The 25038-nt window shown below is 53.7% G+C and overlaps 2 protein-coding genes across 9 annotated transcripts in view; one reads left to right on the plus strand and one right to left on the minus strand.

Moving 5' to 3' along the window:
* The window catches only part of TTC7A (tetratricopeptide repeat domain 7A), a 144069-nt gene extending 137144 nt beyond the window's left edge, over nt 1-6925 (plus strand). For 4 of the 7 annotated variants that reach the window (XM_077915291.1, XM_077915292.1, XM_077915295.1 and 1 more), the window contains exons 20-21: nt 3730-3834; nt 4804-6925. In XM_077915291.1, the coding sequence (XP_077771417.1) occupies nt 3730-3834; nt 4804-5025 (327 nt within the window). In that variant the 3' untranslated portion in view covers nt 5026-6925. Of the gene's footprint in view, nt 1-2848; nt 2873-3729; nt 3835-4803 lie in introns of those variants that run through there. The other 3 variants (XM_077915293.1, XM_077915294.1, XM_077915296.1) reach the window with 2 other exon arrangements.
* A 9051-nt stretch (nt 6926-15976) lies between these two features.
* Nucleotides 15977-25038, minus strand: part of STPG4 (sperm-tail PG-rich repeat containing 4) — a 38967-nt gene continuing 29905 nt past the window's right edge. Inside the window, exons 6-7 of one of the 2 annotated variants that reach the window (XM_077915301.1) lie at nt 19076-19180; nt 15977-16119 (exon numbers count right to left, since the gene is read on the minus strand). In XM_077915301.1, coding sequence (XP_077771427.1) covers nt 16003-16119; nt 19076-19180 — 222 coding nt within the window. In that variant the 3' untranslated portion in view covers nt 15977-16002. Of the gene's footprint in view, nt 16120-16854; nt 16996-19075; nt 19181-25038 lie in introns of those variants that run through there. The other variant, XM_077915300.1, reaches the window with a different exon arrangement.

Here is a 25038-nt window from a genome sequence, read left to right on the forward strand (position 1 = left end):
CAGAAGTCTTGTGCTGTGTTGTACTGTCTGCGCAGGGACCCTGAGTTCACACGCGCGCGCACACACGCACACACGCACACAGCCCGCTCCACAGTCGTGCCGCCCCACCAGCTCCTATAGACGGGGAGCTTCACTCTGTTTGGCAAGAACGTCTTGTTGGCCATTTGACGACCTAGTGCTGTGGGTTTTATCCTGCCTTAGCTCCCTCATCCCTGCCCAGTTCTGCCTGAGGTCTGCACTCCCTGGTGGGAGAGCGGAGTGGGAGGCAGGAGGGAGCTCTGCAGGCTCACTGTGTGGGGTACCCCTAGTCCACCGGCCTTCCTGGGCTGGCACAGCCCCAGCCCACACCACCTGCCCTCAGGCTCAGACACCCGCGAGAAGGTGAAGGGCGGGCTCCCTGGGCTCTGGCTCAGGACTTTTGGAAAGCCTCGGGCTTACCTGTGGGCTCCTGAAGGCCTCAGCCCCCTGATGTGGAAGGGAAGCCTCCTGTCAGCCTGTCATAGACTCGGATCAGAACAATAGTGCAGCACCGTTCGCTTAATTTAGCTCCAAAATCATTGGTCGTAAAGACTCCCCATGTCTAGAGGGTGCAGCGGAGTCCAGCCTTCCCCTTGCCCAGTGGGCCGGCACCCCCTCCCCTCAGCTCTGCCTTCTGCCCAGAGAGGAGAGCTGCTGCCATGGCGCCCCCTCTCACTGCCCATCACAGGGTGTTCACTTTGAGCACCCCAAGTCCAGGCTCCTGACCTAGCCCTGAGGGCCTACCTGTGCTCCAGAGTGAGCAGAGCCTCCGGAGGCCCAGAACCTGAAACCAGCCTGGCAAGGGAGCTGGCAAGGGAGCCCCCCAGGAGGTGTTGTGCTTCCTTCTCAAACCAGTGTTTATCTTTGAGCCTGGCCATGGCCCTCCAAGGACAGACAACCCCCACCACAGCCAAGAGGCCCACTGGTGGGGGGAGAAGGGGCAGGAGGAAGAGAGGCATGGGCACAGCCACCTCTGTTGCCCCAGAAGCCCCCCACCTAGCTGAGCTCCAGGTGAGTGTGTGGGCTCTGGCAGCAGGGGCTCTTCCTGTGAAAGCCTAGGAGAGCTTGTCAACCAGGTGTTGGGCGGGGTCTAGGAGGATTTGCGCCCCGCTCCAGGACGGATGTGGTGATCTGTGGGCTCTGTTCTCAGCCTGGAGAAGACGCCTCATTCTCAGTCAGGTTGGACAGGTTGAGGCTGACACACCTGGGAGAACCTGGCATCCAGAGAGGCCTGAGCTCCTGAGCTTGGGCTGGAATGTGGGCCTCCCCCGCAGGGTGTGTCAGCCCCCGGGTGGGTGAGGACCTCAGAGGGGGCCCCACCCCAGGCTCCTCCCTGCAGCCCCAGGGTCCCCACGCTGAGGGCTCCTGGGACCAGGAGGCTCCAGCAGCCTCCAGCTGATTCCCTGCTTCCCAGCTGGAAAGGCTGTTACAGAATCCCAGGAATGTGCCCCAAAATAACTTCTATAAATACTTGAGAGTAGGGATAGGGAGGGAGCTGTCGGCTGGCCTGCAGCTGGCCTACAGCAAGGGGCTGCTTCCCAGGGCAGGCCTCCCCCCAGAAGAAGACAAGACAGACGCAGCCGAGACCTTCCACTGCCGCTTCCCTCTGGGGGACAGTGTTGGGCACTGAATTCATGAGGTGACGTGGTGTGCAGTAGCGGTTCTGAAAAAGGAAGGCAGGGGGCCTTCTCCTTCCTCCCCATCCCAGGCCGCAGAGAGCCACGTCTTCCAACAAGGAGGGTCCCCCTTAGGCTGCGTGTCCTGTGGCCCTAAGCCGGTCGGTAAGCATACACGTAAGTGCCTGTGTGCCTGGCTTGGGACCCAGGACCCCCCCTTTGCCCCCCCACCCCAGCTCTGTAGAGCTGACTCCCATGGGGAATAACAAAGCAGGCAGGAGCCGAGGACCCTGTCCCTCTCAGCCTGGGAAGGGACAGGACAGGGATCGCACACCAGAGCCCACAGTAACGGAGCACAACCTCAAGGGGATGGTGTAGCCGGCAGGTGTGATCCTGGGGGGCTTCCTGGGTGGGGAGCAGGTCCTGGGTCGTTGAGATGAGGCCAGATGCTCCCCCCTCCCCAAGATCCAGGGAGGGAGGGAAGAAGGGATGGATGAAGTTGGGAACTTCTGGGGCCTTCCGCCCCAGCCCTGCCCTCCCTGAGTGGCAGTAATCTCGCCCCCTCTCAAAGGTGCATTGCTCAACTGCCATGAGCAACTTGCACATCACTTTCCAGCTGCTGCGGGTGGCAGCATGGCTGTGGCATCTCCCAGGTGAGGGTCAGAGGCTGAGTCACCAGCAGGTCTGGTTTCTCTTGGCTCAGGGTGCCCCGTGGCCAGAGTAGGGCAGAGTCATCAGGGACGTTTGGATGGAACCACGTTTCCACCATGTCCCTGGAGACCTATTTTGTGGGCCGCTAGGGTGGGGGCGCCGGGGGAAGGGGTGATGGCGGGCCCTTGGCAGAGCGCCTGGCGGGGGCAGAGTAGGTGAGACCTCCCGTCTTCCCGAGGCGGGCCCTGCCCAGTTGTCAGGGAGCAAACAGCTCCGAGTTGCTACCAAACACGAACAGACTGGTGTGTCAGGCAGGTGGCAGCAGATCCTGTTACAGGCCCCGGGCTTTGGGGCCCCAGCCTGACCCCAGCCCGGTGTCTCCTTTCAGGCTCTGAGGTCAGCACCCCAGGGTATGGGGGACGTGATCCAACCCCACCCCGGGCCCCAGTCTCGGCCCACAGAGGGAGCCTTGCCCTCTGGAGAGGGCAGCTCCTCCCACTCCTCCCTCCAGCAGGACCCTCTGCTCATCCTGGGGACGCGTCCCTTTGCTGTCTGCCCACCAGGTGCCCTGACTACATGATTCCACATCATCCCTGCAGACTCTGCAGCAGTGCCCCCCAGGAGGTAGCATTCCGTTCCCTGCTTTGCAGACGAGGAAACCACAGCTCAGAGAGAACGGGCCACTTGCCCACGGTTCCTGCGCGCGTCAGTAGCGAAGCTGGGATTCCAGCCCAGCCAAGGTCTGGCCCCGGAGCCCCGGAGCCCTGGCTTTTCTCTCCATGTGAAACATGCAGAGGAGCCTACTGCAAAGCTTCCTGAGAGTAAAACCAGCAGACACACACACACACACACCCCGCTCAGCCTGCGGACACATCTGGCCCCCTCCCAAACATGCACACTCTCCTCAAGATCAGGGGTTTTCGAGCTCCTTGAGTGGTGGAGCTCCCTGTGCAAACAGGCTGTCCTGGGGAGCTCGGGAGCTCGTACAGAACCGTACTGGGGCCCCGCCCGTCCCCGGGGGACCCTGCCGGCCTCCCCATCTGTCCCCCGCTGCTCCTGCACTCACGCGGCCCAAACCTTCCATTTTTGGTGCTTAATTTTGGTGTGTGGTGGCCTGTGGTCCCCCCCCCCCACCTTCCCTCCTCCCTGTGGGCCCCGGTGCATGGGGAGCTGCCCAGGGTGCAGCTCCAGGGCCTTGAGGGCAGCCCCGTGACCTAGGCCCTGCTGGCCAGGCTGGACACTGCACCCCGGTCCTGGGCAGCCCTGGGCCCACGCTCCCCTGCCCTGCACCCCATCCGGCTCCCTTGCACGGCTTCGCCCTGGCTGCCTGAAGACGGCGCCCCCTTCCTTTCCTGCCCGGGGCCCAGGACCCCTGGCCGCCACCTCCGGAGAGGGTGAGGCTTTTCCTAGCGCTTCCTGAGCGCCAGCTCTCGCCCTCGCCTAGCTGGTCGTGTTCCAGGCTCTCCGAGGACTTTATGAAATGAGCGGGCATGTGCACCTTCCCCAGTGGGTCGCCATAGCAACAGAGGGGCCAAGTCCCAGGAGCGTGGTGAGGAGGAAAATGTTCCAGCTAAAAATGTTCAGGGCCGTCAGTGGGCGGGCACCGGGAGGCTCTTCTCCCGCACCCCAGCCCCTGCCCGTCCAGGAAGGTGGTGTTAGGCTCTACCTCGAATCTTTGAATGAGAGGGGCCCCCCTCCCCCATGCAGCCACCCCATGCCTCCTTTCAGGGCCGCAACACAGATCAGTGGGATGGAGCCAAGCAGCCTTTCTGGGACGGGAGGCCGAAGGGGGTGTCCTGGTCCCCCGCCTCACTCACCACCCTGTCCTCCCACCTCCCTGCACTCTCCTCAATACGAGTGGAAGAGGATGTAGAAGGGACACAGTCCCAATTTCACTTCCCAGGATTTTGTGATGATTCCTGTCACCTCTCCCTGCCAGCAGGGCTGTTAGAGACCAACAGCAGCGCCAAGCTTCCCAGCCACCCCTGACCCCTCTTACCAGAGCCCGTCCTTCTGCCCAGCACCCACCCTCCTGGGACCTTCGCCAGCCAGGCCAGGCTGGGATGGGCGGTGGGTGCCAGGACCCCGATGTCCCCAGGAAGAGCGCGGCTGAGGCAGGCCAGGAAGCCGCCCCCACCTCCCTGGGGACAAGGGCCGCTCCACGGCAGGGTGGCCAGGCCTCTGGGTAACAGACTGTCCCGCTGAGAGCTCGGGCATGCCAGGCATTATTCCAGTGCTTGCCCCAATGCTAACTCCTGTAACCCTGACAGCCCTGCGGGTGGGCACTGGGCCCTTCCCACTTACAGCTGAGGAAAGTGAAGGCCGGAGAGAGGGGACTTGCCAGGAGCCTCCCCCCCCCCACCCCGCCCCAGCTGTAATGGGATCTGCTGACTTGCCAGCCTGTCCTTGGGGCCAGGAGGGACAGAGCTCTCCCCACGGGGGAGCCGGGACGGGGAGGCCGGGCGGGAAGGGGGGTGCCAGGACACCCGCACTGACCTCTCCCGTGCTCTCCCCGCAGGGTCTGATGCTGAGCCGGCTGGGCCACAAGAGTCTGGCCCAGAAGGTGCTGCGGGACGCCGTGGAGAGGCAGAGCACGTGCCACGAGGCGTGGCGGGGCCTGGGCGAGGTGCTGCAGGCCCAGGGCCAGAGCGAGGCCGCCGTCGACTGCTTCCTCACCGCCCTGGAGCTGGAGGCCAGCAGCCCCGTGCTGCCCTTCTCCATCATCCCCAGAGAGCTGTGACGGCCGGCGGGGACAGGGCTGCCCCCCAGGGCGGGGCTCAGGGAAATACACGCCTAGGGAACACTTCTGGGCCGGGTCTCCTCGCCTCCCCCGCTCCAGCCCTGCTTTCCCTCCAGGGCCAGCTGGGTCTGGGAGCTGCTCATCTGGGGCTGGGGGGCGGGGGGGGGGGGGGGGGGGAGCAGATTTGCATCAAAAGCAAATGCCTTGCTCCCTGGGATTCAGACAGACATGGTGGCATTTATGAGTAAGGAAGGGGCTGGGAAGCCACAGCAGCCTGGGAGCATCTGCCCCGGAGGGTCTGTGCCTCCTCGGTACCACCCCCCAGCGTCTAGAACCCCCCCATTCGACACCTGCCACTCTCCACATCCCCCACCCTGGGATCCCGGCGACTGCACAGGTGCTAGCCTAGAACTTCAGCTCCCTGTTCTCCCACACCAAAGATGAACGCCACCAACTGCCCTCTGACTAGGTCAAGAGGGTTTTCCCCACTTCCTAACCCAGTGCCTCGGGAGACGGTCTGCTTGAACCCCAAGTGACCTCGAGTCATGGTGACCAGACTCGCTCCCTGGAGGTATGGGTGGGGGAGCGTCCCAGCACACTTCACCTCCACCTGCGCCTCTGTAGCGGGTGAGCCCCAGGGCCCTGGTCTCAGCCCCAGCCTCAGGACAGGGTTTCAGATAACTCTCAGGTCTTGCCCAGGGCCATCAGGGCTGGAAGATTCTGCTGGCAAATGGGAAGAGGGTGAGATCTCCGGGTTCCCCCCCACCAGGTTTGGGCTATTGGGGGATGCCCCTCTTTGCCCATGGAGCTCCACTGCTCTTCCCCTCTGCTGCCAAGTGCCTTTTGGGCCTCTGGTGCCTGGCCAGGGGCACTGAGCACCAGCCCTAACTCCTCTCCCATCTCTGCCATGCTCACCTTTCTGGAAACCTGCCCCTGCCCAAGTGGTCTCCTTAGGCCTAGGCCGTAGACCCCAGGATACGAACATGGCAGCTGGACCCGTTCTTCCTCACACCGTGCATCAACGTACCCCTTCAGGCCTCATGTTTCTGGGCAATGGGTACCACGCAGAACCCTCTGGGGATAATAATATGGAGATGGGTGTCTCCAGGGCTGACCCCAGCACCTCTCACCACCCACAGCCCGTCTCTGCATCAGGCCATTCAGTTTCCCCTGCCTGAGGTCCAGTGGGGACTGAACACCAGAGGAGGGGACAGAGCGTCAGCAGGGGGCGGGGGGGGGGCTGGTGGGTGGTGGAACCCTGCTGGCTCCCCCAGCCCTGCTGGGATACTCCCCAAGAAGTTATTCCCCGTCCCTGGGGGTTGGGGGGGATGCTCATCAGGGAATTCCTTTTCTATCTGCACTTTGGGTTTTAGTTTTAAAGCTCCATCTGGTACGGCTGTCTCCTCTTAGGGTGTGTGGAAAGGCTGGGCGAGGGCTGCCCTAGCTCCTCATTGCCCAGTCTGCTCCTCGGTGGGGGGGGGGTGGCCTCTGGAGATCCCCCCCCCCCCCCGCCACACTGGCTCAGCACTGCACACCCCTGGGTGCCTCCCCCGAGAGGGCCTGCCCCCTCCTGGCCCTCCTGCACGGCGACCGGCACTGCAGAGGACACCAGATCCCTCGCTCTGCTGAAGGATCTCTGTCTCCATGTGTGTGTATAAATATAGGTATAGAGATATATATATGATAGAGATCTATTTTTATTCTGAAATTCTGTGAGAAAAAAATAAAAACTGAATGAGAAGAGCAAATGGTACTGATTTGCCTCGGGGTGCCCAAGACTGGTGGTTGGTAATAGGAAGGGCCCCAAGTGCATTTCGGCTTGCAGCGTTCCTCCGGAGGAAGCCTCGGGGGGCTGGGCCACCTTGCTGGCGGTTTGAAATAAAGGTCTGGAATAAAGAGACGCTTGAGAGGGATACAGCGTGTTCATTCCATCCAACGGGGACCCCCGAACAGGCCCTGAGCGCCTAGTGAGGAGGGAGTGTTGCAGGAGGAGAGGCCTGAGCAGTCACCCCAGCAGGTCACACAAACGGGGCCGGGGTCCAGCAAGAGACTGCTTGGAGCAGGGGAGAGCCGAGAGGGCCAGGCAGGCGCCGAAGCTTGGGTGGGGGTGGACGGAGGCAGGGGGCCAGGCAGGCTGCTGGAGCAAGCCTCCCGGCCTGGCACCTGTAGCTCAGGTGGGCCTGAGCCGCCTGCTGCCTCTAGTGCCCCGCGGGGGGAGGCCAGGGCCAGACCCATGACCTGAACAGAGCATGTCCTGCGGGCGCTGCTGGTGGAGCATCTTCAGCCCGTGGGGAGAAGCACCAGGAGACAGCCGCGTGGTGAGGCTCCCGGCCACACGCGTCCTCAGCAGCTGCCTGCGCTGTGCCCTCCACACCAACACGCTCCTAAGCAGGTCACACCCGTTCGGCACACTACATGGAACACAAACGTGCGACAAAGTTTTGAAGGATGACTGAAGTTTGCGTAGAAGCTCGGCTTTCTTCGTGTGCCCCACAGGATCGTGGGGTGCGCCCCCAGGACTGCAGCCACCCCCGTGGAGGAGAGCTGCCCTAGAGGCTCCCCCAGAGCTTGGCCTGGCCTACACGAGAACGCCCCACTCCGGTGGCCTCACAGAAGTCTGGCCTCCTCCACCCCCACCCTCAGCCCTATTCTTGGGGGGATGGTCCTGCTGCTCCTGAGAGGAAGGGCCTTTGGGGGAGCTGCTGGGTGCCCAGCTTCTTTCACAGTGATTTAACCATCAGTATCAAATGACGACTTTCACACCCTCACCCCCAGCACCAGGACCCAAGCTTGCAGTGACAATTAAAGACTGCCTGAGGTCAGAGGTGGTGTCGCCTTGTCTGCCAGCCCTGGAGAAAGGTCTAGAAAGCTCATCCTACAAAGAAGAGCAAGGAGGGAGGGGAGGCCTTCCTACTCCTGATGCCAGCTGACCTCAGTTGGTCAGATGAAGGAGAGCCGGGCAGTAGGGGAGACCCAGGCTGCTTCCTGACCCCCAGTTCCCATCTGCAGACCCCTTGTTCGTACACACACCCCGTGTCCCATCCGCGGTGCCAGAACAAGGGCTGGAGTCGGGACCTCCGGCACCCCCGGCACACTCTGGGACACAGCCCCTCAGTATTAATAGTGTTTATCTACAGGCATAAATATGAATGGAATTTCAGCCACCAACACCCAGACTCCTTTCCGATAGCAAAGTCCTCATTGTTGCGTTCGCTCCCCCCACTGGGCGCTCGGATGTCATCACCATGCAAATATTTCTCGGCCTTGGGAAGCTTCCAAGGAAACAAACCTCCCCCAGCCCGTGCTGCCAGCCTTGATGGCAGCCCATCATCAGGGAGCCTCACACACAAGCGGCGTGTGGGGCCACCCCCGTGCTGCTGATCCTAGGACTGCGGAGGCCAGGAAGACCGCCATGGGGACAGCATCCTGCTCCCTGTCCCCTGCCAGCAGGTCCTTGGAATTTTTATCAGACTCTTCCAGTCGCGAGGGACAGAGAGCCCTGGAGGTAGCAGCAGGAGAGAGACCAGGGGGCCGTCTCCGGGCCCTAGTGCGGGAACTGCCTGCACAGACCTGAGGCCACAATCCGGGGTCTAGGACGGAGGCGGCACCCAGCCCGGGTCCAGAGGCACAGCTCCACTAACTGCCCATCTCTGGCAATGAAGGTGGCAGCCACTAGGACTATTCAATGTATATACACCTGTCACGTCGCTCCCTTGATGGTCAACCACCCAGGGAGGTGGCTTTTGTCCGCATGAAAGGGGGAGAGGTTATGGTGCCTGGGAACCTAGGCCCTGGCCTTCAGACCCCGCCTTCCTCCCACCGCCTCCCCTCCGAGGACTCGGCACGGCACCAGCTCACTGGACCTTGAGAGAGAGCCACAGAAGTGCCACCACCGCAGCAGAGGGATGGCCCCTCTGGGATCCATGGAAACGTGCATCGCTGGGGGTCCTCCACCGCAGGGTCACGGGGGACCACGCACAGGCCCCAGGGGCTGGAGGCCGGCTTCGGGGAGGAGGGACGAGTGATGCCCAGTGCTGCCTGCTGCTCTCGCCCCTTCTGAGGCCGGGGAGGACACTCCTTAAGCGGAGGTCACTCAAAAGGTTGGAAGGTCCCCAACTAGCAAGGGGGTTCAGAAGATGCCAGGCAGCCCGGAAACGTGACAGGCTCACCACAGGAGCTGCGTGCTGGGCCACGTGATGCCACTGCCCTCCTGCCAGCTGCCTGGACCACGGGTGGGCTCCTCCTCCGTGGACTGGCCCACAGCCTGTGACATGGCAGGGGGTCCCAGACTGGTGCTGGCTGTCACAGTTCTCCTGTTCTCACTCACTCTCTCCCACTCTTATTCTCTTCCTCCCCTGTCACTGTGGACTTCTCTCAAAACCATGTACTGTCACTTACTTTTTTCTGAACCATCTGAGCATCGGTTGCCTACATCATGCACCTTTACCCCTTAATACTTCAGTGTGCTTGTGAAGGAAGAAGGCCACTGTCCTACATAAGCACAGCACGGTGGACAAATGAGATTTAACACTGACACGCTCTTTTACCCCCATCCCGGCCATATGCCAGTTTGTCACTCGTGTCCTGTGTAGCGTTGTTTTTGTCCAGCCCCGAACCATATACTACACTTGGTTGTCACGTCTCCTTAGCTTCCTTTTGCCTCTCTTTGCCCTTCGTGGCACTGCCGCTGTGAATGCCTGCAGAGGGTCTGGCCGCTGCCCTACGACTGGGGGGTCGAGGAAGGGAGAAGCAGATGGTGGGGTGGCAGTAGCTGAAAAGACCGAAGCCACAGGGATGAGAGAACTGCCCCTCACCCCATCTGTTGGCCTTTGATGGCTTCTATGTAACCTTCTGTCCTCTCTCCTCTCCTGGACAGGAGGTACGTGTCCTCCTCCTCCGGCCCCATGGGGCCCAGCACAGCATGAAGCCACTGGCATGGGCAGCGCTCTTGATCAGATACCTTTCTGATATTTGACCAAAAATTGTAGAGTGAGAAGCCGCCATGGCTCTGATTTCGGGTGAATTAAAGTCTAAGGGGGGCGGGCACTTGGGTGGCTCAGAGGTTGAGCACCTGCCTTTGGCTCAGGTCATGATCCGGGGTCCTGGGATCGAGTTCCACATTGCTTGCCCATGTCTCTGCCTCTCTCTATGTGTGTCTCTCATGAATAAATAAATAAAATATTTAGAACAATAATAATAAAAAAGAGGGCACTTTTAAAATCCTAGAATAATGTGGCCACTGGAGATTTTATCTGTGGCTATAAGTACCATTTGTAAAACATTAGGGGAGATCCCCCTCTGCCCAACCCCACTTCTCATTATGCAATTTTTAACACAGTTGCCTCTTAAGTGATCTAGAGAGAGCTGGTTTATAATGTGTAACACCTGCAACCTTAAGATCAACCCTCCAGGAATGATTTCTAAATCAGTACTCAGTTTACCTCCTCTTTTTCAAAACTTATTTCTTCAGATGATTTCTGTCCGCACACAATGCCAGCAACGACTCAGGCTATTCAGGCTAATAGCCATTCCCTAAATAATTCTTCATGGTCCAAAATAATCCACGGAGCTTCCATAACATATTTTATACAAGGCTTATCCATTCCCTAAAGGATAATTGTGTACCTTGGAGCACATACAGTATTCAGTGAGCATCTACTATGTGCTAACACTGTGCCAGGCACTGGGAAATTCACTGATGCCCCAGTAGGCCCCAACTCTATGATCCTGGAGCCCACAGTACAACTTTGGCCTCAGGCCAGCATTGGGGACTGCCGGGGCATTTATGAGAAGCACCCAACCCGCCTCAGGAAGATGAGGGGAGGGTGCTTGGCGTTAGCACGCCAAGGGTAGGGTGGGGAAAGTATTTCCGGCAGAAGGATGCCTCACTCGCTACGCAGCTACAGGTTAGATAGAGTGAAGGTATGAATAATGCCCCCACCACCAAAGGTGTCCATGTCCTAATCCCCAGGACCTGTGAATACATTCTCCTACATGGTTTTTAAAGATTTTCTTTTTAAAGTTTATTTATTTAAGTGACCTCTACACCAAACATGGGGCTTGAACTCATGGCCCTAAGATCAAGAGCTGCATGTTCTATTGACTGAGCCAGCCAGGCACCCTGTTGGCCTATGTGGTAAAGGGAGTTTGCAAACATGATTATTAAGACTCCTGAGAAGGGGAGAATTTCTGGATTGGGTGAACCCAATATAATCACAAGGATCCTCACAAGAGGAAAGCAGGAGGGTCAGAGTCAGGAGTAGGTGTGCTGGGAACAGGAGTGATTTGAAGGAAGAAGCCATGAGCAGAGGAAGGTGGGTGGTTTCTAGAAGCTGAAAAAGACAAGGAGACAGTCCTACCCCCCCCCTCGCCCAGAGCCTCTCAAAGGAGGCTTCTTCTGGAACCAACCCTGCACACACCCTGACTTGAGCCCAGTGAGAACTCTAAGACAGTAAGTCTGTGTTGTTGGAAGCAACAAAGTCTGTAGGAAAAGTCCCAGGAAACTAATGCAGACAGTTTGGTTAAAGCCACCCCAGGCACAGGGATGGGCACATGGGCTCAGGGGTGCTCTGCAGCAGGCTCCCATGTCCACCCTGGGAGGGGGTGGGGATTAGAAGCCTAAACAGACATGACCCTGCCTGGGTAACACCTTTTTCTGGGTCCTGATTGGGCCAATAGTGCCACGAGGAGTGCCCCCTGGGAGATGATTCTCCTTGTGTCTACCCCCGGGCCTCCCCTATCTCAGTGTCCCATCTCTCTCCCGCCCTTGCTTCCCTAATCTCCCAGCCTCTGCGGGTGCAGACTTGGCTCCTCCTGCCATCCAGGGTTGTCTCTTCTCTGGGGAGGCTGCAGATAAGGCCAACCAGGCTCTGCGTCTCTGGTGCTGGTCCCCGCAAGCCCACCCCATCCCTGCAGCCCTGAACCTAGAGCCCAAACCCTGGCCTTTGGGCCCTGCTGGGTCTGCATGCCTGCAGCTGTGTCCTGGAGCAAAACCAAAGGTCTGTGAGAAGCCTGGTAAAGAGTCAGCCTGGTGACAGGTGCCCGGGTTCAAGGCTCCTATGATCCTTTCTACCCAGAATAACCTCTACCTAATGACACTCCAGGTTCTAGCTTCACCCGGACAAACCAGCCCTGTGCCGTTCTCTTCCTTCCAGCCTCAGCCAGATGCTAGCATAGGTCGATCTCTTCTTTGTAGCTGGAAAGTGACCCTAGCACACGGGCCCTGCCTTCCTCTTTAACCTCTAGGGCTAGGCAAACTGCCTTGTCCCACACAGAATTATTGGTGATTGGTGCCTTCATACCATCTTAGCAGTAGCCCTCAACCTTGGCCGCTCATCAGAGTCACCTGAGGTGGGTGAGGGCAGTGTTTAAAAAAAAAAAAAAAAAATTACTGGGTCTGAGCCCTACCCCCAGAGAGTTTAATGTGATCTGTCTGGGAGCTGCCCGGCACCGAGATTTTTTAAAGGTTCCCCAGGGGATTCTAAAATGCAGCTTAGAACCACTGATTCTGAACTTGGAAATTTTGAACTCTGTTTTCAAGAAAGTAGGGCTTTCAAAACTCAGGCCTGGGGACCTGAGTCCGGGCAGCTCTGCTGCAGGGAGGTCAGTGGCATCCAGCAGGTGGGAGATGATGCTGGAGGCAGGGCCTGGCTCCCAAGCAACCTGTGGCCCTTGGCTTCCAGGTCTGTAAGATGTCCCCCATAGGTCCAGCGAGCCAGGGTGGGAGGGGGTGAGGAAGAAGGGAAAGAGAGCAGAGGGAGGAGGAGGACAAGCTGTCCCCACCAGTGCTGTGACTTCTGACATGCTCTGACTTAATGGAGAGAGAATCTCACATGAAAACAGCAGAAGATATTTGCAGCCAAGAAGAGCCATGCCCTCTGGTTGACGCCAGATTCAGAGGGCAGTTGGGGGTGGCTGGGTGGGATGGGAGAGGGACGGAGGAGGGTCGGGCAAGCCAGGACAGGGGCCTCGAGAAGCAGTGTCACAGCAGTCCATGGGGGACGGAGGAAGGGGGGACTCAGGATAAACACCATGATCCCTTCCAACTGCAGCGCTCTATGGCTTTTCTAAGTGCTTCTGGACATGTCATTTGATGCACATAACAGCCCTCACTGCTAGGTGTTAATATCCCAATCTCAGAGCTCAAGCCCAAAGTCAACCCAGGTCTGTCCAGTCTCTCTCTCTTGCAAAGGACAGGAGGCAGCCCTGTTCTCCAAATACTGTCTCAGTTTTGAGCTTGTGGCAGGAGAAAGCCAACCAGAATTTCTCTGGTCTCTTTGGGAAAGCCTGTCCCTATTTGTAGGAAATACAAAAAAAAAAAAAAATACTGGAACACGCCAAAGAAGTCAATCATTGCTCTTCTCACCGCCTCGTTCCCGCCGGGCCCTCAGCTAATATCCACGGGCAGAGTCACTGTGCCATCCCCCCCAAATCACCCCGGAGGGCAAGAGCTGTAAGGAAGGCCGGGCTGAGGTAGCTCCAGCTCCAGACAGACAGACAGAGTCATGGGAGCCAAAGGCAAAGCTTGGCAAATAGAAACGAAACACAAGGGTGTCGGGATGGCCCTGCAGTATGTTCTCCACTGGTTTTACCTCCAGGGGAAGTCTCTGTAAGCCTCTCCAGTCCCTTCCTGCAGGCAGGTGAAGACATCCTTCCCTCCTTATTCCCAAAGGGTCTTCACTCCTTTCTAGAATCCAAGGAGGGATCCCTGGGTGGCGCAGCGGTTTAGCGCCTGCCTTTGGCCCAGGGCGTGATCCTGGAGACCCGGGATCGAGTCCCACGTAGGGCTCCCTGCATGGAGCCTGCTTCTCCCTCTGCCTGTGTCTCTGCCTCCCTCTCTCTCTCTCTCTCTCTGTGACTATCATAAAATAAAATAAAATAAATAAAAAAAAATAGAATCCAAGGAACTGCGCTCCACCCCAATGACACCCACACCACACAGCTGGGGACCGGGGGTCCCCGACCCTCTTGGCCACAGCAGGGGGGCCCGGGATGGACACCTGGTCCAAGCTGGCCAACTGGAGCCTCTGCCCTGGGAATCTGATGCTGGAGACAAGAGGGGCTGCTTCCATCCTTTCCGGGTGTTGGCGGGGGCAATGACTGAGGAGAGGCTGAGTGGCCCCGGTAGCTGGCAGATCGGGTGCGGTGAAGAGGCCGTGAAGGCGGCCTCCTGAGCGGGAGACGCAGGCCTGAGGGGAGGCCGTCCTGCCGCTGGCCCCCACTCCCGTCAGGGAGGCGCCCCTACACACTCACGACACAATCTCCCTCTCCCCTTGCTGGTACGAGAGGCTCCTCTAGCTTTCCATCCACGAGGCCCAGCCAGACAGGACCCCCTTGCTTTCCTCGTATTTATGGGGCACCTGGGTAGCTTAGCGGTTGAGCAACCGCCTTTGGCTCAGGGGTGAGCCCGGGATCCGCATGGAGTCCCACATCACACTCCCTGCAGGGAGCCTGCTTCTCCCTGTGTTTCTGTGTTTCTGCCTCTCTATCTCTCTGGGTCTCTCATAAATAAATAAATAAAACCTTTCAAATATATATATAGGGCAGCGGTTTATAGGCTCAGTGGCTTAGTGCCGCCTTCAGCCCAGGGTCTGATCCTGGAGTCCTGGGATCGAGTCCTGCATTGGGCTCCCTGCACGGAGCCTGCTTCTCCCTCTGCCTGTGTCTCTGACTCTCTCTATCTCTCTGTGTCTCTCATGAATAAATAAATAAAATCTTTTTTAAAAAAGTAAAAATAAAATTAAAAAATATATATATGCATTTATATTTGTTTTTTTAAGTTAGTTTTTTTTATTATTAAAAAAAAAAGATCCTCTCCATTTATTAATGACTCTGGAATCTGTCCAACCAGATATCCACTGTCGTTCATGGGGGTCTGTCTAGCTGGGGCTCCCTGAGCAGGTCTTCTGGCATCTAGGGCTGCAGGTGCCCCGAGCTTCTGACTGAGCCCCACCCTCTTGGCGACCCCCCAAACCCCCTCTAGTTGGGCCAGACTCCCCCTGTCCCCATCCAGCAAATGTTTATTCCCGCCTTTCATCCAAACCGGGTCCTTGGACCCAACCTTCATTCTCCTTTCTGCCTTAGGCTCCAGGTCCCTTGCCCGGCTGCCCTTCACCACTTGTGGCCACGCTGCCCGGTCCCTGCTCTGTGTGCCCATGGCCTTCATTGTCCAAATCGCTCCTCTGTGTACCAGATGCAGTGACCCTATGATGCCCTGACTCTTGGGCCTGCCTTCCCAGTGGAACTGCCATCATGTGAGCTTCAGACACACGGTGACCAGAAGGAGCCCCGTGGCACAGCTTTCAAAGCCTCCCTTGAGCCAGGGACTGACTGCCCCAAATTGCCTTGCTGACCTTATCTCCCCAAACTCACATGCCTGGTTCACCTTTCTGTGAAGCCCCTGTTCTCCAACCGCAGCACACACCTGGTGCAGAGCAGATACTCAAATATTTTTGTTGACTTAAAACCACAAACACTCATTGTGTTGAATCAATATTGTTCTTTTCAGGGAATTGAGAGAGAGAAAGAACCACCTGCTGGGATCCCGGCACACTCAGCGTGGCCTTGGCTGAATGCTGACCCCCAAGGAAGCCTCCGTGAGGCTGTGAGGTATCCAGCCCTGATGCAGTTGGACCCAGCTGGAGAGCCTGAGGCCATGCAGAGCACGGCCTGGACATATCAGGGCTTGTCCAAGCTGCCAAAGGAGCCACCCAGGGGCAGTGTCTTGGAATATACCCTTCGATAAAAATCGGAGAGAGCACATTTTATGATTCAAGCCAGGACACTTTTGAGAGTGAACTAGAAATTATGCTAGGAGTATTCCAGATAAGTGGCCAGGATGGTCACCTGGGCAATCGGTTATGTTCCAGTCTTTTGACTAAAAGACTCCAAAAGACTCCTAAAGAACAGATAAAATAGAGTTTTTTAAACATAAAACTTGCTAAACTCAAAGTAGCTTAGGGCCAACATGGCTTTATTTTAAAAGCCAATTGTGTTGTTGAAGAAAAGGCTATGTTCTCGGCCCATTTTGGCTATGGTTGGGGGCTGCTTGGGGTATTGCACTGAAGACTTGTATGCTCCTGGGCCTGGGGTTTTCTGAAAACAGAAAAGAAAACAGGGACTGATGAGACAGTGACACCAATACCCTGGAGCCCCCTGAGCCGGGCTGTGGGCTCAGACGTGACTGGCAAATCCCCACTGGGGAAGATGAGGGCCATTTCTGACTGTGCTGTGGCCTGGGGCACCCTTTAGTTGGAGCGTGTCCTTAGAGCTGAGGACCGCTCCCATCAGTGGCTTTCCCCAGGGCTCCAGAGATGCCGAGAAGAGGGAGGACACGCAAGTGCCGGCCTAGACCTGCGGGGCAGGTTTGGCTCATATCCCTCCTGCACCCCAAGGCACACTTCCTCCCAGAGGGCACTCTGCCCAGACTGCTCCTGTCCCCAGGAATGCCACTGTCCTCCCCTCTACCTTAGCCTAATGGTAAGCAGTTGGAGAAAATGGATTCTGAACCTGGGTGATTGACCGCAAAAGCCCAAACTCAGCTTTCTGTAGCTCAAGCTCTGTGGATCCCAGGGTCCAGAGTACTTTCAAGAGATCTGTGAGTTCTAATTTTTAAAAGTCATGTTTTTGGGGACGCCTGGGTGGCTCAGTGGTTGAGCGTCTGCCTTTGGCTCAGGTCATGATTCCAGAGTCCTGGGATCAAGTCCCCCATCAAGCTCCCTTCGGGGAGCCTGCTTCTCCCTCTGCCTGTATTTCTGCCTCTCTCTGTGTGTCTCTCATGAATAAATATATAACATCTTTTTAAAAAATTTTTTAGATAAAATAAAAAGGGGATCCCTGGGTGGCTCAGCGGTTTGGCGCCTGCCTTCGGCCCAGGGTGTGATCCTGGAGTCCCGGGATCGAGTCCCACATCGGGCTTCCTGGATGCAGCCTGCTTCTCCTCTGTCTGTGTCTCTGCCTTTCTCTCTCTCTCTGTCATGAATAAATAAATAAAATCTTTAATAAATAAATAAATAAATAAGTAAATAAATAAATAAATAATCATGTTTTCGTTTGGATGAAATTCTTGAAAAAATTATTTTGCCAATGATTTACATGAAGCTTCTCTTCTATGGTGATAAAATGTAAATGAATGTCATCTTCATTGACAGAAAGACTTTGATTTTTGGGGTCAGCATTTCCCATGTCGGGGTGCATGTACATATTCTTGAAGTCCCAGGGAATTTTCTCTTGGGTCTGTTGAAGAAGCATCTGTGTCTCTGTGTGTGGCTAAGGGAAGGGTCTCAACATCGGGCAGGCTTGAGTTTGAGTCCTAGTTCCACCACCAATGGCTCGTTGTGACCCTGGGCCATGTGCTTCCCCAGACTCACCCATCAGATGAGGTAATGAGGCTGGCTGGAGGCCCTCCAGGACAGAGAGCACCATGCCAGGCTGGCAGTGAGAGTGCTGCACATTAGCTACCAGCACTATTATTATTCCCTATTATCATGTGCTAGTCATTCCCATCCTTCTTTGCAGTTTATTATCTCTCCAGGAGACAGAGAGGGTGGAAATAGGATTACCCTGAGAGTGGGACAGAATGGTCAGCCTAGAGTGGATGAAGTCAGCTGCATGCAGAAGCTGCTGTAAATGACAGGATGTTTCCCCTGCCAAAAGCAGAGGAGCAGCCTGGAAATCTAATCAAGCCCTGGCCAGACGTCAAAGGAAGCTGAAGCCTTCATTAGTGCTATTAATGAGGAAGCAACATGCATGTGAAGTTCTGGAAAGCCAGCCCACAGAACAGGAGGCCTGTGGGCCTCGGTCTCAAAGGCTACCCCTCAGGAGGCTACCGGTTATGGTTCTCAGACCTTGAGAACATCCGGCTCCACATCCCAGCCCTGTCACTGAGCAAACTTCTGATTGTCCTTGGCTTCGATGAAGAGTTTCTTATAAAGGGAGACATCCCACAAAGCAGTGCCTCTGGGCCCCAGCCCCCTTGGTGGACCCTTGTAAATGAACGCTACACCTTCTGACTTCTCTATCAGCTTCCTGGGAGTTTGGTTCACAAAACTCCAGCTTCCTGAGGATGCTCAGCCCTGTGAGCTGGGACAAAAATCTGTGTCTGGATCATGCTAATGCCACTAGGGTATGAGGATCTGTGGAAGGGATCCACCACTTCCTGCTTTGGTCCATTTTTAATTTTACCAACAGGGACTCCCCAGTAGTCCTCCAGGTAAAGACCACACACTACCCTGTGCCAGAGTTGGTAGCTCTGGAGCAAGATCCTAAAGACGCCACCTTGGGACACCCACCCTTCCTTAAACCCCTGGGATGGGCCCATTATCTTACTGGCAGAATTTGTATTTCTGTCTCCTCAAACCACCTCAAATAAGGCAACATACCAGTGAGTTCTGGGGACTTTTAAACTGGGGAGAAGACTGGGAACAAGCCCAGGGGAATTAAAACTATCAGCTTTTTTTTTTTTTTTTTTAATAAAAATAGCCATTGTTCATCAGCTCCATGTTATGTTTTGCAATTTCTCTTGGTCTTCTCTAGGCCTCTGAGGCTCAAAACACCTCCCCCTCCAACGTATCTGTGTCTCTCCATGGACTTGACCCTCTTCACTCTCTATCCTGAGTTCTTGGGGGCAGGATGACTGCTTGTGCCTTAATGGTCCCTTTGGTTCAATAATAATGTTCCTGCTCCCAGAAGACACACAAAACGGTTCTGGGTGGATGGGGCCAGCCGCTGCCCACTGCTTGCCTCAGTTCATTAAACATGTTTTCCCACAGAGCATCCAGATCAGAACACGCTGACAGCTAATTACTATGCTGCAGGTTGTCAACTGGACCCGAAATTCCACCATGGTCTTTGGATCTGGAGCCACTCTGAGCCCGAGACAGACTGGGAACTTGCCAGATTTTTGAGCTCTGTGCTCTTTCCCACCTGGACAAGCAATCAGATACCATATACACACTAGATTTTAGAGAACTCTAGCCCAACCCCCACTGCTTCCCCCACCCCCCCGCCAACCCCAGTTGCAGAACCTACAATCATCTTTCAGAGTACTTACAGAACAAGAGGGCAGAAATCGAGGTACTCTGGACTGAAAACAAGAAGTAACAGAATTTGCTGGAGGTATTTTCAAGTCATAATGACCTGGTCCTGGGCCTTCATGCTATAGGAAGGGGGGGAAAAAGAGTGTTTTATAATTATTAATATTTGTTATATTATAATGCTTTATTTGCCTTCCACAAATAAACATATGGATCACTGTAATATGGTAGAAAAATCTCTAGACTGGGGTTTGGAGGATCTTATTAAGGTGTGCCCTGGCTCAAGCCATTGGGAAGTGGGAATAATACCTGCTTTACCTGCTTTACCTGCCTTGTGGGTGTCTGAGACTGAAGATTAAGTGACCTGTAAAAGTCCCCCTCCGTCTTGCCCCACACTGGCACGCCTCACTCCATACCTGCCCTTCGGACTGTTAACGACTTGCTGCTTTGAGCTGTTAAGCTTTATAAAACATACATATTCTTTCCTGAGTGTAGTATGTGTTATCTTAGTCCAAACAAGTCTTCACAGCAATTCACTGACATCAGCACAATGCTGTGACATTAACATAAAACGATCATCCTAATGGAAAAATTACTAAAAGGCAATTCACAAGGAGGAAATACAATTGTTCACTGAGGAAATGGCAGGTGGCTGGGAGTAATTTTAACCTCTATGAATAACTGAATAAGTTCTCATTAAAACAAGTATATGGAGGATCCTGGGTGGCTCAGCGGTGCACCCAGCAATCCCAGGGCATGATCCTGAAGTCCCGGGATCGAGTCCTGCATTGCGCTCCCTGCATGGAGCCTGCTTCTCCTTTTGCCTGTGTCTCTGCCCCTCTCTCTCTCTCTCTCCATCTCTCATAAATAAACAAAATCTTAAAAAAAAAAAAACAAAAACCAAGGATATGATTCTTGTTTCAGGGTCTTCAAAATTCATGAAAAAAGAAGAAAGGAAGAAGGGAGATGGAAAGAGGGGAAAAATTAAAGAAGGAAGACCCCAAATTTTAACCACCAGCATGGACACTCCTCTATGACTCTGGTGCAAGTATAAATTTGATTAGTCCTTCTGGAGGGCAATTTGGCAAGATACAAAAGGGCCTGTAAACATCTATACCTATCCAGAGGGGGAGAAAGGAGTCTGGTTACCAGACTGTTGCAGAAATCTGAAGACACATGAAGAGTCCTAGGCCAGATACAGCAGGGGAAATGGAAAGAGCCCAAACATCGCAGTGGATGATGTGGACAAGACGTTAACCTCTTATTTTTTTTCTGGCAGTTCACTTTTTCTCTCCCATTTTTAATTACTTGTGCTATTTGGTAGAAATGAATCTTTCTGACATGATGTCTAGGATCTGTTCCTAAATAATGCAGGGACTAGTGGAAGTGGGTGGGATACACACTGATCAGGAGCTACAATTGTTGAATGGATGCATGGGTGTTTGATAGAGTATTGTGTCTATGTAGTATGTATTTCCGAAGTTTTTACAATACAAAGTTAGAAATGATGTATGTTTATTATACTGACCCAGCAATTCCACTTTTAGAAATTCATCCTAAGAAAACAATTGACAACGTGTGCAAGTATTTGGCCACAAATGTTTTTTCTAAAAATTGAAAATTGAGGGGCACCTGGTGGCTCAGTGGTTGAGCATCTGCCTTTGGCTCAGGTGGTGATCCTGGGGTCCTGGGCTCGAGTCCCACATCAGGCTCCCCATGGGGGGCCTACTTCTCCCTCAGCCTGTATCTCTGCCTCTCTCTGTGTCTCTTATGAATAAATAAAATCTTTAAAAAAAAAAGAAAGTTGGAACAAACTAAATGACTGATAATGCGTGGCTGGCTAAGTACACTGTGATACTTCCATTCAGCTGTCGAGTGATGGATTTTTACAGACATAAAGCTACTTCCAAATACTTTTCAGTGAAAATGCAAGCTTTAAAAAAATGTGCATAAAAACCAGGAATGGAATGTTCACCGGCTGTTTTCCCCAGGTGGCAGCATGTAGTGTAAAAAGAATTTTGTTTTTCTTACCTGCATTTTCTAAATTTTCTACAATAGACTTGAGTGCTCTTGAGACATGAAAATATATATATATATATATATATATATATATATATATATATATATCTACTTTACAGATAAACGAACATGAAAAATGAGCAAAGGAGAAAAAGATAAAAGTAACAATAGGGTTAGAACAGAGAAATGTGTCCTGTAAGATCTTTATCATCACTAAGGCTGGGCTGCAAATTAGCCCATCAGATTCAGCAGAACAAGTGTTCGACTGCAGACCTTCCAAGGGATTTAAGAGCAAAGCTTTCCCTTTCATTCCTGTGGGTGGCAAAGCCGTGTAGTTTGGGCTGCCATCTCAATTACTCTTCCATGAATGGAGTTATTAAAGGTCAAACACAAGTCTGATAATCAAGAGATGGATGCCTCTCATAATTTTACAACTCATGTTAGAGAGATGAACACAGTAACACTTTGAAACTGATACATACGTGGGACAGAGATTGCTACAAGCGTGAGTGGAGTGACCTCTGCACTCCCACTGGAGAAATGTGAGCTGCCATAAAAACCAAGGCACAGAAATTCAGGGGGATCTGTCAGGAATAGTCTATGCAACCAACACCTCCCCCCAATTGGTTTGGCCATAATATATGCAGTATTTTCAAGTCAGAATGGTACTGGGACAAAAGATCCAGCTAAGTGCGCTACTGTTGACTAAACGCCTACAGCAACCACTTGCAGGATGGCTAAGAAATGCTGCCACGTGTCCCCTTCCCCTCAAGCCTGACATGGCTTCCCTTCCTAAGTTTCCATATCATGAGCTTCTTGGGAGTCCAGGTGCCAGGCCTGGCAAAGTGCTGATGTGTGCCAGTGCCACCCAGTAGCCTCCCTATATGGGCTTGATCATCTAAATCAAAGAACCCAAGACTTGGGGCAGAAAAGAAATGACTGCATACTCTTTGCCCCACTTGCGTCAGATGGAATCTTTTAAGAGACAACATTAGGGAAGTGGATACAGGCCCAAATTCATATTTCAGAGGCCACAGGCATGTTGTTCTATGTGAGAAGTACTGATTGGGCCAAGATCCTGCAATGGGTGGGCGGCAGCTCCAGCAGAGTCCCTGATTCTGAGGACAATGTGAGAGAGCAGAGCAGGAGTAGAGGGAAGGGAACACAGTCCAGGGTGGCTTAGAATGTGGCTTGAGCAACTGGATCCAGTTCAACGGGAGGATGTTTCAAAGATGAAGAACATTTGAATGGTTAGGAAGGCTGCTCCCTCATTGACTGGGGACTGAGCATGACCCAGAGCTTGGATTTACCTTATGTAGGGTGCATGGGTGGAGGGTGGCACCCAGGTTCATCAGACAGTACCAAGCACCTCTCTCACAAATCAGATGAGCCATCTCTTAACCCTTGTTTTAATTAGCATCACAATTTGGCAACCCTGGGTTTCCCAAAAGTACACCTTTCAAAGGCCACTGACATTTGGTGCCAAAAGCGGAGAGAACTGTCACCTTCCTAGGGTCCCAGGACCTGCTGCCAAAAGTAACTACAGGAAATCTTTCATCGTTACCCATTCTTCTGCTTTGGGGCATGATTACTCCTGACAAGGTGATATTATCTTTCTTTCCCTTTGAAAAAGTAATTGAGTTTCTACTCAAGAGCAACTTTAACTAACAGGATAGCACAAATGAATAAAATACTATCTTCAACCTCAGAGGAGTTTACAGTCCAGGGAGGGATTCTTTTTATCCCAAAACATGTGAGGAGCTAGGATGGTGCTGAGTGAGGGCTGAGCTAACTGCCTGGCTTCAAGACTCTACACTAGGCCCTGCTGTGACCAGCCTGTGCTAACTGTGACTGCAGTGGGCCACAGGATGGTACCAAGGGAAGCCACTTTCCACTTACTACCAAGGGCTCAGAGTACACAGACCCCACTGACTTTTCTGGAGTGCTCCTGGGACCATGTCATACCATGAAAGAGCTTCCCAGTGGGCAATAACTCTCAGTACCATTATAGGCCTTTGGAAAGCCCTGCCATGCCGCCACCGAACACACTTCTCCTCCAGGGCTGGGAGAGTGGGACTAGCTAATCTCTGCCCCTCTGCTCTGGAACTAAAAGATGTATCACTCTGGGGCATCCCAGAGCAGCAAAATGCCAGGTACCTCTGAAAGACTGTGTGAGGGTAGATGAGATTATCCCAAATTACTATGTGTTCAATTGCGATCCCCTTAAAATTCACAAACTCTACAAATTTTTATTGTGTTGAATTGTGTCAAATAGTGTCCCCCGCAATTCATAGCTCCTGTGAGTTTTGAATTACTAGTACCTCAGAATGTGAGCCTCTATGGATCTAGAGTTCTTGCAGCTATAATTAGTTAAGATGAGGTTATTAAGATGGGCCCTAATCCTAGATGAATGTTATCCTTTATAAAAAGGAGGATTCTGGACACCCAGACACGCACACAAGGAAAACACCACACAAAGATGAAGGCAGAAGTCTACAAACCAGAGGAGGCCAAAGATTGTCAGCGTACCACCAGAAGCTAGGAGAGAGGAACGGAACAGATTTTTCTTCACAGCCCTCAGAAAGAACCAACACTGCTGGCTGGCTCCTTGATCTTGGACTTCCTCTAGAACTGTGAGACCATAAGTCTCTGTTGTATAAGCCACTCAGTTGGTAGTACTCTGTTAGGGAGGCCCTAGCAAATGAATTCGTAGGTGCTCAGCCCATTTCTTCATTCAGCCAGTACACAGTGCGTTGGAAGTGGGAATACAGTGGTATGTGATTGTCTCCTGATATCCATTCTATCCCTTAGTACAAGAGCAATTTTTAAACGGGCACATGTCTACACAGCATAAAGGCAACATTTCCCAGCTTCCCCTGAAGCTAGGTGTGACCACATGACTAATTTCTTGGCCAATAGGCCAGAGGTGAAGAGGTGTGTACAAACCCCAGAGCATCCTTATGGAGAGGGCAGCTTCTCCATCTCCCCCCAACTCCCCCACCCCGTTTGGTTGATCCCACATTATGTGCTTAGCTCTCTGGGGCCATGCGAATGGAAGCCACGCTCAGCAGAGCAGCACGCAGAAACGTGATGCTGCTGAATTATCTCACCAGCTCTAAACTGCCTACTGCAGGACATTTATACAAGGCAGATATATGTCCTCTCACTTATGATATTGTTATTTGAGGTCTCAGCTTCTGGCAGAGTCATAAATTGACAAGATAGACATGTTGCTACCCTCACGGAGCTTACATTCTAGCAGGCTTACATTTAGCCATATAAAAACTATGACAAATGTGTGGCATATGACACAAAGGGGCAGATAGGATGCTATAGGAGAGCATGTAGGAGGGTAAACTGTCTGGTCTGAGGGGCCTGAGACGCCACTGAGGAATTACAAAGGATCTAAGACCTAAAGAGTAAGGAGAGGGTGGAGTTTGCAGACAAAGAAGCTGGACGAAGGGTTTGTACAGAAGCATTACTAGGAAAGCCACCCAGGGAGGAACATGCCATTCATGTTAACCATTCAGACAAATTCACTGCATCACAGAAATAAAATGTGCCTAGGCTCCAGTCCAAAAAAAAAAAAAAAAAAAGGGACCTGAAATTCAACTTTCTCAAGACAGTTACCACCTCGTTATGTTTTACATGTGTCTTAACACTAAGAATGGTTTTAAATGGTGTAAAATGTTAAGTGTCACCTTTGTATTTCCAATCTCTGCAAGTCGCCCCCTTTGGTTTGCAGGTTTCAGGGCCCCTGGCCTCTCCTGCCTTGTCTGGAGCAGGCTCAGCTGCCCACCGCGACCTCCTCGGGACCCTCGCCACTGCCCGGGCAGCTGCCCAATCCTGTGCCATCTCTAGCTCAGAACCCACTCTCACCCAGTGCTCACTGCAGCCTCAGGTGGGAAACGCCATCACCTCCATGCGGCCCATGAGAAGTGAGGCTGGGTGGGCTACCAAC

The sequence above is a fragment of the Canis aureus genome, chromosome 11 (genome assembly GCF_053574225.1).
Source record: "Canis aureus isolate CA01 chromosome 11, VMU_Caureus_v.1.0, whole genome shotgun sequence".
Lineage (NCBI taxonomy): Eukaryota > Metazoa > Chordata > Mammalia > Carnivora > Canidae > Canis > Canis aureus.